The following is a 14,590-nucleotide window of genomic DNA, read 5'->3' as shown; positions in this document are numbered from 1 at the left end:
GCGTAACTGAGGCAGAAGAACGGATAAGTGACCTGGAAGACAGAATGGTGGAATTCACTGTTGCGGAACAGAGTAAAGAAAAAAGAATGAAAAGAAATGAAGACAGCCTAAGAGACCTCTGGGACAACATTAAACGCAACAACATTCGCATTATAGGGGCCCCAGAAGAAGAGAGAGAGAAAGGACCCGAGAAAATATTTGAAGAGATTATAGTCGAAAACTTCCCTAACACGGGAAAGGAAACAGCTACCCAAGTCCAGGAAGCACAGAGAGTCCCATACAGGATAAACCCAAGGAGAAACATGCCAAGACACACAGTAATCAAATTGGCAAAAATTAAAGACAAACAAAAATTATTGAAAGCAGCAAGGGAAAAACGACAAATACATACAAGGGAACTCCCATAAGGTTAACAGCTGATTTCTCAGCAGAAACTCTACAAGCCAGAAGGGAGTGGCATGATATACTTCAAGTGATGAAAGGGAAGAATCTACAACCAAGATTACTCTACCCAGCAAGGATCTCATTCAGATTCGATGGAGAAATCAAAAGCTTTACAGACAAGCAAAAGCTAAGAGAATTCAGCACCACCAAACCAGCTCTACAAAAAATGCTAAAGGAACCTCCCTAAGTGGGAAACACAAGAGAAGAAAAGGACCTACAAAAACAAACCCAAAACAATTAAGAAAATGGTCATAGGAACATACATATTCATAATTACCTTAAACGTGAATGGATTAAATGCTCCAACCAAAAGACACAGGCTTGCTGAATGGATACAAACACAAGACCCATATATATGCTGTCTACAAGAGACCCACTTCAGACCTAGGGACACATACAGACTAAAAGTGAGGGGATGGAAAAAGATATTCCATGCAAATGGAAATCAAAAGAAAGCTGGAGTAGCAATATTCATATGAGATAAAATAGACTTTAAAATAAAAAATGTTACAAGAGACAAGGAAGGACACCACATAATGATCAAGGGATCAGTCCAAGAAGAAGATATAACAATTATAAATATATATGCACCCAACATAGGAGCACCTCAATATATAAGGCAACTGCTAACAGGTATAAAAAAGGAAATCGACAGAAACACAATAATAGTGGGGGACTTTAACACCTCACTTACACCAATGGATGGATCATCCAAACAAAAAATTAATAAGGAAACACAAGCTTTAAATGACACAATAGTTTAGATAGATTTAATTGATATTTATAGGACATTCCACCCAAAAACAGCAGATTACACTTTCTTCTCAAGTGCGCAGGGAACATTCTCCAGGATAGATCACATCTTGGGTCACAAATCAAGCCTCAGTAAATTTAAGAAAATTGAAATCATATCAAGCATCTTTTCTGACCACAACGCTATGAGATTAGAAATCAATTACAGGGATAAAAATGTAAAAAACACAAACACATGGAGGCTAAACAATACGTTACTAAATAACCAAGAGATCACTGAAGAAATCAAAGAGGAAATCAAAAAATACCTAGAGACAAATAACAATGAAAACAAGACAACCCAAAACCTATGGGATGCAGCAAAAGCAGTTCTAAGAGGGAAGTTTATAGCTATACAAGCCTACCTCAAGAAACAAGAAAAAAAAATCTCAAATAAACAATCTAATGTTACACCTACAGGAACTAGAGAAAGAAGAACAAACAAAACCCAAAGTTAGCAGAAGGAAAGAAATCATAAAGATCAGAGCAGAAATAAATGAAATAGAAACAAAGAAAACAAGAGCAAACAACAATAAAACTAAAAGCTGGCTCTTTGAGAAGATAAACAAAATTGATAAACCATTAGCCAGACTCATCAAGAAAAAGAGGGAGAGGACTCAAATCAATAAAATTAGAAATGAAAAAGGAGAAGTTACAACAGACACTGCAGAAATACAAAGCATCCTAAGAGACTACTACAAGCAACTCTATGCCAATAAAATGGACAACCTGGAAGAAATGGACAAATTCTTAGAGAGGTATAACCTTCCAAGACTGAACCAGGAAGAAACAGAAAATATGAACAGACCAATCACAAGTAATGAAATTGAAACTGTGATTAAAAATCTTCCAACAAACAAAAGTCCAGGACCAGACGGTTTCACAGGTGAATTCTATCAAACATTTAGAGAAGAGCTAACACCCATCCTTCTCAAACTCTTCCAAAAAATTGCAGAGGAAGGAAAACTCCCAAACTCATTCTGAGGCCACCATCCCCCTGATACCAGAACCAGAAAAAGATACTACAGAAAAAGAAAATTACAGACCAATATCACTGATGAATATAGATGCAAAAATCCTCAACAAAATACTAGCAAACAGAATCCAACAACACACTAAAAGGATCATACCCCATGATCAAGTGGGATTTATCCCAAGGATGCAAGGATTCTTCAATATACACAAATCAATCAATGTGATACACCATATTAACAAACTGAAGGATAAAAACCATATGATCATCTCAATAGATGCAGAAAAAGCTTTTGACAAAATTCAACACCCATTTATGATAAAAACTCTCCAGAAAGTGGGCAGAGAGGGAACCTACCTCAACATAATAAAGGCCATATACCACAAACCCACGGCAAACATCATTCTCAATGGTGAAACACTGAAAGCATTTCCTCTAAGATCAGGAACGAAACAAGGATGTCCACTCTCACCACTATTATTCAACATAGTTTTGGAAGTCCTAGCCACGGCAATCAGAGAAGAAAAAGAAATAAAAGGAATACAAATTGGAAAAGAAGAAGTAAAACTGTCACTGTTTGCAGATGACATGCTACTATACATAGAGAATCCTAAAGATGCCACCAGAAAACTACTAGAGCTCATCAATGAATTTGGTAAAGTTGCAGGATACAAAATTAATGCACAGAAATCTCTTGCATTCCTATACACTAATGATGAAAAATCTGACAGAGAAGTTAAGGAAACACTCCCATTTACCATTGCAACAAAAAGAATAAAATACCTAGGAATAAACCTACCTAGGGATGCAAAAGACCTGTATGCAGAAAACTGTAAGACACTGATGAAAGAAATTAAAGATGATACCAACAGATGGAGAGATATACCATGTTCTTGGATTGGAAGAATCAACATTGTGAAAATGACTATACTATGCAAAGCAATCTACAGATTCAATGCAATCCCTATCAAATTACCAATGGCATTTTTTACAGGACTAGAACAAAAAATCTTAAAATTTGTATGGAGACACATAAGACCCCGAATAGCCAAAGCAGTCTTGAGGGAAAAAAATGGAGCTGGAGGAATCAGACTCCCTGACTTCAGACTATACTACAAAGCTACAGTCATCAAGACAATAGGGTACTGGCACAAAAACAGAAAATATAGATCAATGAAACAGGATAGAAAGCCCAGAGATAAACCCACGCACCTATGGTCAACTAATCTATGACAAAGGAGGTGAGGATATACAATGGAGAAAAGACAGTCTCTTCAATAAGTGGTGCTGAGAAAACTGGACAGCTACATGTAAAAGAATGAAATTAGAACACTCCCTAACACCATACACAAAAATAAACTCAAAATGGATTAGAGACCTAAATGTAAGACTGGGCACTATAGAACTCTTAGAGGAAAACAAAGGAAGAACACTCTTTTGACATAAATCACAGCAAGATCTTTTTTGATCCACCTCCTAGAGTAATGGAAATAAAAACAAAAGTAAACAAATAGGACCTAATGAAACTTAAAAGCTTTTGCACAGCAAAGGAAACCATAAACAAGACGAAAAGACAACCCTCAGAATGGGAGAAAATATTTGCAAACGAATCAACGGACAAAGGATTAATCTCCAAAATATATACACAGCTCATGCAGCTCAATATTTAAAAAACAAACAACCCAATCCAAAAATGGGCAGAAGACCTAAATAGACATTTCTCCAAAGAAGACATACAGATGGCCAAGAACACATGAAAAGCTGCTCAACATCACTAATTATTAGAGAAATGCAAATCAAAACTACAATGAGGTATCACCTCACACCAGTTAGAATGGGCATCAACAGAAAATCTACAAACAACAAATGCTGGAGAGGGTGTGGAGTAAAGGGAACCCTCTTGCACTGTTGGTGGGAATGTAAATTGATACAGCCACTATGGAGAACAGTATGGAGGTTCCTTAAAAAACTCAAAATAGAATTACCATATGACCCAGCAATCCCACTCTTGGGCATATACCCAGCGAAAACCATAATTCAAAAAGACACATGTACCCCAATGTTCACTGCAGCACTATTTACAATAGCCAGGTCATGGAGGCAACCTAAATGCCCATCGACAGACGAATGGATAAAGAAGATGTGGTACATATATACAATGGAATATTACTCAGCCATAAAAAGGAACGAAATTGGGTCATTTGTAGAGACGTGGATGCATCTAGAGACTGTCATACAGAGTGAAGTAAGTCAGAAAGAGAAAAACAAATATCATATATTAACGCATATATGTGGAACCTAGAAAATGGTACAGATGAACTGGTTTGTAGAGCAGAAATTGAGACACAGAAGTAGAGGAAAAAAAGGTACGGGGGCTTCCCTGGTGGCGCAGTGGTTGAGAGTCTGCCTGCCAGTGCAGGGGACATGGGTTCGAGCCCTGGTCTGGGAAGATCCCACATGTCACGGAGCAACAGAGCCCGTGAGCCACAACTACTGAGCTTGCGCATCTGGAGCCTGTGCTCCGCAACAAGAGAGGCCGCGACAGTGAGAGGCCCGCACACCGCGATGAAGAGTGGCCCCCGCTCGCCACAACTAGAGAAAGCCCGCGCACAGAAACGAAGACCCAACACAGCCAAAAATAAATAAATAAGTAAATTAATTTAAAAAAAATAAACGTATGGACACCTAGAGGGGAAAGCGGCGGGGGGTGGTGGCGGTGGTGTGATGAACTGGGCGATTGGGAATGACGTGTATACACTGATGTGTATAAAATGGATAACTAATAAGAAAATAAATAAATAAATAACAGTTAAAAAAAAATAGAAAAAAATACCCAAAAGGGGACGGGTATGCATCTCAAGGGGAGGACCTGTGAACAAAGGCCATCAGAAAGGAAAAGCACAAAGCAGAAGGATGGGTAGGTCAGCAATAATTCTAGTTTTCCTGGGAGTGGGTGGAATGTACAATGGGAAGCAGTGGGACAACAGGCTGAAAGGGGGACTGGGGCCACAATCACATCCTTCAAGGCAAGGGGAGAAGCGTGGAACCGGTCAAGCTCTCTAACAGACTGCAGCAGGTGGCTGAATCCCAGATGTCTCCAAACACCTCTTTTCTGTGGAAGGTACTTTCAGTTATTTACTTCACTGAATTCTTATTTTGTAATAGTGCCCATTCACCAAGTGACCTGCAAGAGTTTAAAGCTGTTTATACCCCTTTAGAAGAGGCAGTCACATACATACATTTGAACTGTGGTACTAAAAACCAGTCCTCACAGTAGAGTTCTATAAATCAGTCCTCTTAAGAGCTACTGCAATTAAACAGCCAGCATGAAATTATCCAGCCCTTGGCCAGGCCTGGAGTTCTTATCCTAGGAGCAAGAACTCCATTCTTGTGAGTTCACTCCATCATCAGCATCTTCTACAGGAATGATATATTGTGGCAGACAGCAGCTTTTCACTTTCCATTAATATTTCTTGAGTACCCTTCTGGTGGAAGTGGAAGGCAATTTGACAAGATATGCCAAGAGCCTTAAATGTGTTCATTCCAAGAATCCATCTAAGGAAATAATCCAACGTGTATGTAAAATTTATGCACAAAAATGTTCAGTGAACTGAACATATTATAAGCAATCTAATTTCCAAAAATAATGGAATAGTTAAGTCATGGGATAGCCATATGATGAAATAACAGGCAGCCATTAGAGATGTTGTTTTTTTTTGGCTGCGCCACGTGGCTTGCAGGATCTTAGTTCCCTGACCAGGGATTGAACCTGGGCTTCGGCAGTTAAAGCACCAAGTCCTAACCACTGGACCACCAGGGAATTCCCCATTAGAGATTATTTTTATGAGAGTTTTAAAATGACACGTAAATGAGATTGTGTTCTAATATTAAGTCAGAAAAGGAGATACATAATTGTACATCCAGGGTGACCAATTATATAAACTTTAAAAATTATATTTTAGAAAATAATATACAGGGACTTCCCTGGTGGTCCAGTGGGTAAAACTCCATGCTTCCAGTGCAGGGGGCCTGGGTTCGATCCCTGGTCGGGGAACTAGATTCCGTCTGCATGCTGCAACTAAGAGTCTGCATGCCACAACCAAAAAGCCCGCCTGTCGCTAAAAAAAAAAAAAAAAAAAAAAATCCCTTGTGCGGCAACTAAGTCCCGGCACAGCCAAAATAAAAATAAATAAATAATATAAATAAATAAATAATACACACAGACATACATCTCAACACTGAACACATTAACATGGTTGCCCCTGGGTTTTAGGACTGTGAGCTTTTCTCTAGCTACTTTATAATTCTCTGTGCTCTCCAAATATTCAACTATGAGCACGTACTCTTTTGATAGCCAGAATATAAAAGTAAATACTGGAAAGAAATATAATAAAATACGGTTATCCCTAGGGAACAGGATTATAGGAAACCTTTATTTTCATACTTTTCTTCATTTTCTAAATTTGATTATACACAAGTGTTATTTTTTAACATATTTACTCATGTGATATACACACATTAAATACTACACGTGAAGTTTTAGAAACATGTGAGAAATAACAATGATGATATTTATACAAACATAGTGATCACAAGTTCATAAGTGTGTGTGCGTGTGGAGAAGCACTGGAAATGTCCATGGAGAGAGCTGTGTGAAAATTAAAAGCAGTTTTGTGTACTTTTTAACAAAAGTAAACATTGGTCTCCCCGCAATATTTTATCATGAAAACGTTCAACCATATGCCTAAGTTGAAATACCTTACAGTGAACATCTGTATACCCACCACCTGAACTCTACCATTAACATTTTACTATAGTTAATTATCATGCATCTATCCATCTTATTAATCCATCTTTTTTTTTAAAGTTGAGGTACCGCTGATTTACAGTATTATATTAGTTTCAGGTGTACAACACAGTGATCCAAAAGTTTTACGGATTATACTTCATTTAAAGTTTTTATAAAATATTGGCTATATTTCCTATGCTGTACAATATATCCTTGTAACATTTATCTATATATAGTAGTTTGTACCTCTTAATCCCCCGGTATAATTATTTTTTAAAGCAATATATCACAAACACAAAAAAGCTACACATAGCATTGTCTCAGCTCTAATTCCAAATTTTTAAACACTCTCATAAGTAGAAGAAAATTAAGCAGCACTGAAGTAGATAAATGGACAATAAGCCTGCTGATTCATTGTTTCAACTGGCAATAGGTTTTCTCCTTTTATAGCAATTCTAAGCATGTCACCTCTAAGCACCCCTCCCCTCATTACTCTTATATCCCAATATAACTGTTTTTGGCCTCAGGGGAGCTATATAGCAATGAAGTCACTAGGACAATCAAAGAACCAAGAGAAATGGTACAATTTTAATTATATTTTCAATTATTGGGGGAAAAAAAAGCATGTAGGTGATTAGTAAAGGAAACAGAGGGGGAAAAGGCAGTTCAGACTGAAGTTATGATCTCTCATGGTTGTGATGTTAAGATAACTTCCTGGAATATCATCAAACATTCCTTAAAGATTTCTCTGAGGCAAGACAGAGACCAGAAGGAAGCCCAGATTAACTGGCCTCAGTTAGCCCCGTGCCACATTTATGCTAATGAACAACACCAATGTCAAGGCTGAATGCCTTTCCATTAAGTGACAAAGCCAGTGGGTGGCTTTAAATTTGTTCTGCTTTGTCTCCTAAGAAGGTCCAGTGGTCTCCAGGAAGCCTTCAGGCAAACTGGGCCACTCTAGATGTCTCACAGCACAGTTCCTACTTCCTAGGCCTTCTATCACCTGTCGCTAGACTCCTGACCCAGATGCCCCCAGTCTCCAGAACACCACATAAACCTTTAACAAAGAGACAGATGAGAATGAAGAGCATTCATGAGTGTTGAGAGAAGAAAAAAAGAAGGGCCTGTGATATTTTCTTCTTTAGAACACAGAGAACCTACACATTCATAACCAGTAACAGACATGTGACAAACATTTGCCATCATTCTATTTGTATCAGAACTGAACTAAAAGTTATATTTAATGAGGCCAGAACATGTTAATATATTAGAGCTTCACTCAAAACATCAAGAATTTTTGCCAGACTATTTTCAAGCCTTTATATTAAAAAGTGATTGATAATTATATCTCTAAAACTCAATTTCATTTATATCTAAGTATGTTTATGTGTGAAAAAAAAATCCTGAAGTATATATACCAAAATACTAACACTGGTGAAATAACAAGTGATTTTTATTTTTTTGCTTTTTGGTATTTTCTTATCTATTTTGCAATAAGCACATAATTTTTTAATATTCCATTTTTTTGAAGGGGCGGTGCTCAATTTGATGAAAATAAATGCTTCCACACTTTTAGGTAGGAATATATATACTACTTCTGGAATTCCTCACCTTGAATTTTACTGTCACCCTCTCTCAAATGATCTCCTTCTAGGTAAATTATATCAAATATTAACAGCAATCAAGTTAAACTGGTTCAACCTAGGATCCAAACCATAACTGAAGTTAGATCAAATTAAAGACAACTAACCCCAAACTTGATTGCCACCATTCACCAAAAAATAATATGACTTCTTGTTTTTGAGTAAGGGTCTATAGCAAATGTTTCCCTAACAGCACCTGGCTGATTATGTTGTATATGTAAGTATACCAAATAGTCACACCAAGAGGTGTTTGGCACTGGGATTAAAAAGTCTGTAACAAGGAGCCTGCCCCTTCTAAAGTGAGTCTCAGTCTTATTTGTCCTGCCAAGGAACCTCAGCTCTCAACTCCTTGCCACATCTCAGCTCTGGACATTCCCAAGTGAGAAAGAATGGGCAATGGATTCAGGACAAAGGGGGTTTTTCAACTCCAATTCCACCCAATGGCAAGTTATGAAATGTGATTCTCAATTTCCTCATCTGTAATAAAAACCACCTAATGATATTGTTCCAAGCACTAGAGATGATGTATGTTTAGTATCTATAGTAGGTACCCAATAAATTATTATGATATAACTGGTTTGCCTATGAGACAAATATTAGTTCTTCCTTTTGATTCTAATGCTATATGGAGAGATTCCACTCTACTTAACTTAATATATCTGAAAATAACTATCTGCCTGTGGGTATACAAGTTGGGTGAATCCTGGACACGAGGAAGTTGGCTTCCCTGCACCTTCCTTTCCTGCCTAGTACCCTCTGAGTCTACTTCATGTTGCCTCTGATAGCCACTCTTATGACATCTACCCCAAAAGTAGGAGAGTCAGGCTGCACGGGCTTATAAGGTTCCCATTTCCATACTCCTTCCTCCCATTTCTTTCAGGGCCAGGCAACAGATAAAGTAGGAAGGTGGAGGGAGGGTTGCTGGTTCACTTTATTGATTTTCAAATTGGCAATAGAGCTATAGGCAAAAACAGACTAAGACAAACAATATCATTTAGGAAAATACTAATGAGCCAGGATGAATTTTGCGTTTCCAAAGATAAAGCCAAGAGATATCTGCATTTTATGTTAATAACACTTAATGTGTCTTTTTCTTTTAGGAAAAGATTTTGTTGTCGGTTAAGTCTCCCCTCAAAATGCCCCTCTCCCGCCTTCTCTGCAGTGAGGTGACAACCATTTGACACCTGTGACTAGGGTTTCCAATATCATTTGAGGAAAGGAGATCTTAATTACAAAGAGAAAGCTCCACCCAATAACCTACAACCACAGAACAGGTACCTGGCAGGCAATTTTTGAACACAATAGCAAATCATTTTAAATAAACTTGATCCAATGACCAAAAGAACATGAAGGAGTCATGATTAGCTACGAAGAGAGATCCACCTCTATAACACCACCAGCACAGGGAGGGAAGCACTGCAGAGATCCTGTACACAGCCCTCCTTGGTGTTTGTACAGTCCTTACCTGACAGTCAAAGTCCTGGAAGTTTCGTGTACCATTCTGTCAACAGAAGGCAGAAAACACAGTCAGTTTCCCCATGTGGCTTCCCCAAATGTGCAGCAAATTCAGTTCACAGTGAAAGCAGTGCATGTGCAGCCTCTTGGTTGCCGTAAAACTAAAATGGTTCTCATCAATAGGCTTCAGAGGAGGCCGGGTGGGTTCCTAACGTGTGTTAGTAAAAGGTGAGCCTTTAGAGGTGGGGTTACACTTTGGCAGGCTTCCTGTGAAGATGAAGGAAAGGAGCCTGGTTTCCCAGTAAAGCCTGTAACTTCTTGTCTCCCTACCTAAGGAGAGCAGTGAGAGAGAGTAAAACATGGATCAGAGTCTGAGAGCACATTCACAACCCACACGGGAGGTACCTGGGAGGAAAGGAGCTAGAGGCCAACCCTGAGACGTGCAAAGGAAGGCAGGAGCCAGAGTGCCCAGGACAAGGAAGCAAAGAAAGGATTAAGAAGAGAACAAAGATATAGGTGGATAAGAAATGGAAGATCTGAAATTTAACAAGCAAGAAAGGCAGTGTCATTGAAGGAGGGAAAGAATGATAAAACAGGGTTCCTAATACACTGGTATATCCCAGGAAACTGCTAATAGGAAAAAGGACAAATCATTGAATCGTTTAAAAAGTAAAACACAGTCAAAAGATCCAAGGAGAATTCACCAAGCTTCTAAAAAGAGATTGTATCATAGTAATGTCTGATTGCCAAGAAAAAAAAAAATCAATGGCAATGACTCAGAGGCATTTTTGTAGCATTTCAGATGCCAGAGTTGCAAGAGTATGACATAAGAGTATAAAAAGGGTAATGAGTGATGTGTTTGGGAGGAAAAGAAAACCTTCTGACTTGATTTTTCATAAAGTAAAAGCTCCTGCCCAGAAAAAATACCCTCTCATTATTTAGAAACTGTGTTATATCTGTCTACAACAGCTTCCAGAAGGTGTGGAGCTATAATAATTATCAGCACCTTCCCCAAAGCTGCCCCTCCGGAGAAGATCAAGAAATCTGATGCCAAGGGAGTACTAAGCAATCCCATCTCCCTTCAAGAAGATCCTCTTAGAAACAGTTCTGTATCCTACCACCTTATTTCTGTAAAGGTGGCAGTAAAGTCACAATAGATTACCAATCACAGAGAGACTGTAGATGACACAGAGGACAGAGAGTGGTGGAGGCAGCCGGTCTGAGGTATTAGTCCTGGCATGAAGCCAAGTTCACAAAGTAAAGTCTGATGCAGTCACAGCGTGGAAAGACAACTAAGATGCCACGTAGATGGGACTGGGTAGCACATTTCCAAGGAATGCCGCCCTTGGTAAAAAGGATCACAGAGTTCCCTAGTTCCCCACTAGCCCCATACAATTCCTGAGAACTCCTTCAGAGAAGTCATTGTGTTTAACATCTAGTTAGACGATGAGAAGCAGGAGGAAGGGCCCTCTCAGGGACTAGGGTAGATCGTTGTAGTAGGATATAAATGACCAGCCAGTGAGCCCCTGATCTCTGATTCAACTCGCACCTTCCACCACATACAGCACAGGGCCGGGTATAAGTTAATATATATTTATAAAATGAATACGCCAATATAACAAAATTAAATGCTGAAATAGTTCTGTTAAGACTTTGGGTCGAAAAGAACAAAAAATTCCACTGCATTCCAGTTTAAGACATGATACGGTTATTAAATGATAATAAAGTAGGCTACAGAATGGTCTTCAAAGTTTGACCTCATCTACATTAAAATATGCACGATAAAAGACTAGAAGAAAAATACCAAAACGTTAACAATAGCAGTTGTTTCTAAATAGACAGATTATGGATGATTATAATTTTTTTTATACTTTTCTACAATGAGCATATACTTCACCTTTTGTAATTAAAAAATTAGAAAAAAAGGATTTGGTATGGCACAAAAAATATGTTTGTCGGGACTTCCCTGGCAGTCCAGTGGTTAAGACTCCACACTCCCAGTGCAGAGGGCACGGGTTCAATCCCTGGTCAGGGAACTAAGATCCTGCATGCCGTATGGCATGGCCAAAAAAAAAAAAAAAAAGTTTGTAACTTAGTATTTTGTAATATACAACTTAAAGATTCATTTAATCTTTTGAGGAATAATTTATAATGATGTCAAAACAGACCATATTAGAGCTTCAATCCTACTGGGCTCCCAGAGGTTCCTTTACAGATTATTTAGAAAGATTAGGGAAAATCGCTCTAGTCTGAACTAAAATCTTGGTCCTGGAACACAGAAACACAAATTCTGATGAGCAATTTGAGAAGCAGCTGTCCCTGTATGCATGAATTCCCTTACTCACTATCATGTGATCACAGTCATGAAGCATTCTGTTAGGCCCTGAAGCCTGAGAAGAGCGCAAAGGGAAATGCCAAAACCAGAAAGATGCAATTCTCTCCAGAAACCAAAGTGATCTTTTCTTTGTTGAGAACCTAGCAAAAAAACAATTCCACGGGGCTTCCCTGGTGGTGCAGTGGTTAAGAATCCGCCTGCCAATGCAGGGGACACGGGTTCGAGCCCTGGTCCGGGAAGATCCCACATGCCGCGGAGCAACTAAGCCCGTGCATTACAACTACTGAGCCTGTGCTCTAGAACCTGTGAGCCACAAGTACTGAATCCCGCGCCTAGGGCCCGTGCTCCGCAACAAGAGAAGCCACCGCAATGAGAAGCCCACTCGCCGCAACTAGAGAAAGCCTGCTCGCAGCAACAAAGACCCAACACAGCCAAAATAAATAAATAAAATAATAAATTAAAAAAAAAATTCCACGTTCCTTATGCAATGTACGCAGCTGTACACAGCTAGACTCCCAAAGAAAAGGTACTAATAATCAGAGGAAGACTATATAACACTTGTTTTCTTGGCTTTTTTTTTTTTTTTCTCAAAGGGATGCCAGATCCTCTTGGAGAATGGCTTCAGGCTTCATGAGTGATTGATCATCCTGGAGAAAGGATACGACTGGGTCAGTCTGACAGTGTTTGGCATCCAGAGTTTCTTTTTCTTCTTTTTTTTTATTTTTTTTTTTATACAGCAGGTTCTTATTAGTTATCCATTTTATACCCATCAGTGTATACATGTCAATCCCAATAGCCCAATTCATCACACTGCCCCCCACCCCTGCCGTTTTCCCCTCTTGGTGTCCATACGTTTTTTTCTCTACTTCTGTGTCTCAATTTCCGCTCTGCAAACCAGTTCATCTGTACCATTTTATAGGTGATATTTGTTTTTCTCTTTCTGACTTACTTCACTCTATATGACAGTCTCTAGATCCATCCACGTCTCTACAAATGACCCACTTTTGTTCCTTTTTATGGCTGAGTAATATTCCATTGTATGTATGTACCACATCTTCTTTATCCATTCGTCTGTTGATGGGCATTTAGGTTGCCTCCATGACCTGGCTGTTGTAAATCGTGCTGCAATGAACATTGGGGTGCATGTGTCTTTTTGAATTATGGTTTTCGCTGGGTATATGCCCAGGAGTGGGATTGCTGGGTCATATGGTAATTCTATTTTTAGTTCTTTAAGGAACTTCCATACTGTTCTCCATAGTGGCTGTATCAATTTACATCCCCACCAAGAGTGCAAGAGGGTTCCCTTTTCTCCACACCCTCTCTAGCATTTGTTGTTTGTAGATTTTCTGATGATGCCCATTCTAACTGGTGTGAGGTGATACCTCATTGTAGTTTTGATTTGCATTTCTCTAGTAATTAGTGACGTTGAGCAGCTTTTCATGTGCTTCTTGGCCATCTGTATGTCTTCTTTAGAGAAATGTCTATTTAGGTCTTCTGCCCATTTTTGGATTGGGTTGTTTGTTTTTTTAATATTGAGCTGCATGAGCTGTTTATATATTTTGGAGATTAATCCTTTGTCCATTGATTCGTTTGCAAATATTTTCTCCCATTCCGAGGGTTGTCTTTTCGTCTTCTTTATGGTTTCCTTTGCTCTGCAAAAGCTTTGAAGTTTCATTAGGTCCCATTTGTTTACTTTTGTTTTTATTTCCATTACTCTAGGAGGTGGATCAAAAAAGATCTTGCTGTGATTTATGTCAAAGAGTGTTCTTCCTGTGTTTTCCTCTAAGAGTTTTATAGTGTCCGGTCTTACATTTAGGTCTCGAATCCATTTTGAGTTTATTTTTGTGTATGGTGTTAGGGAGTGTTCTAATTTCATTCTTTTACATGTAGTTGTCCAGTTTTCCCAGCACCACTTATTGAAGAGACTGTCTTTTCTCCATTGTATATCCTCACCTCCTTTGTCATAGATTAGTTGACCATAGGTGCGTGGGTTTACCTCTGGGCTTTCTATCTTGTTCCATTGATCTGTTTCTGTTTTTGTGCCAGTACCATATTTTCTTGATGACTGTAGCTTTGTAGTACAGTTTGAAGTCAGGGAGTCTGATTCCTCCAGCTCCGTTTTTTTCCCTCAAGACTGCTTTGGCTATTCGGGGTCTTAT

At 38.8% G+C, this 14,590-nt stretch overlaps 1 protein-coding gene across 3 annotated transcripts in view; it reads right to left on the bottom strand.

Annotated features, from left to right (window-relative positions):
- NDRG3 (NDRG family member 3) overlaps nucleotides 1-14,590 on the bottom strand; it is an 83,399-nt gene that overhangs the window by 38,104 nt on the left and 30,705 nt on the right. For 2 of the 3 annotated variants that reach the window (XM_068565375.1, XM_068565376.1), the window contains exon 3: nucleotides 10,107-10,142. The exons of the other annotated variant lie outside the window; for it this stretch is intronic. In XM_068565375.1, the coding sequence (XP_068421476.1) occupies nucleotides 10,107-10,142 (36 nt within the window). The remainder of the gene's footprint in view (nucleotides 1-10,106; nucleotides 10,143-14,590) is intronic. 3 annotated transcript variants of the gene reach the window in all.

Source organism: Eschrichtius robustus, chromosome 16 (assembly GCF_028021215.1).
Source record: "Eschrichtius robustus isolate mEscRob2 chromosome 16, mEscRob2.pri, whole genome shotgun sequence".
NCBI lineage: Eukaryota > Metazoa > Chordata > Mammalia > Artiodactyla > Eschrichtiidae > Eschrichtius > Eschrichtius robustus.
This window is presented reverse-complemented; position numbering and strand designations above follow the sequence as displayed.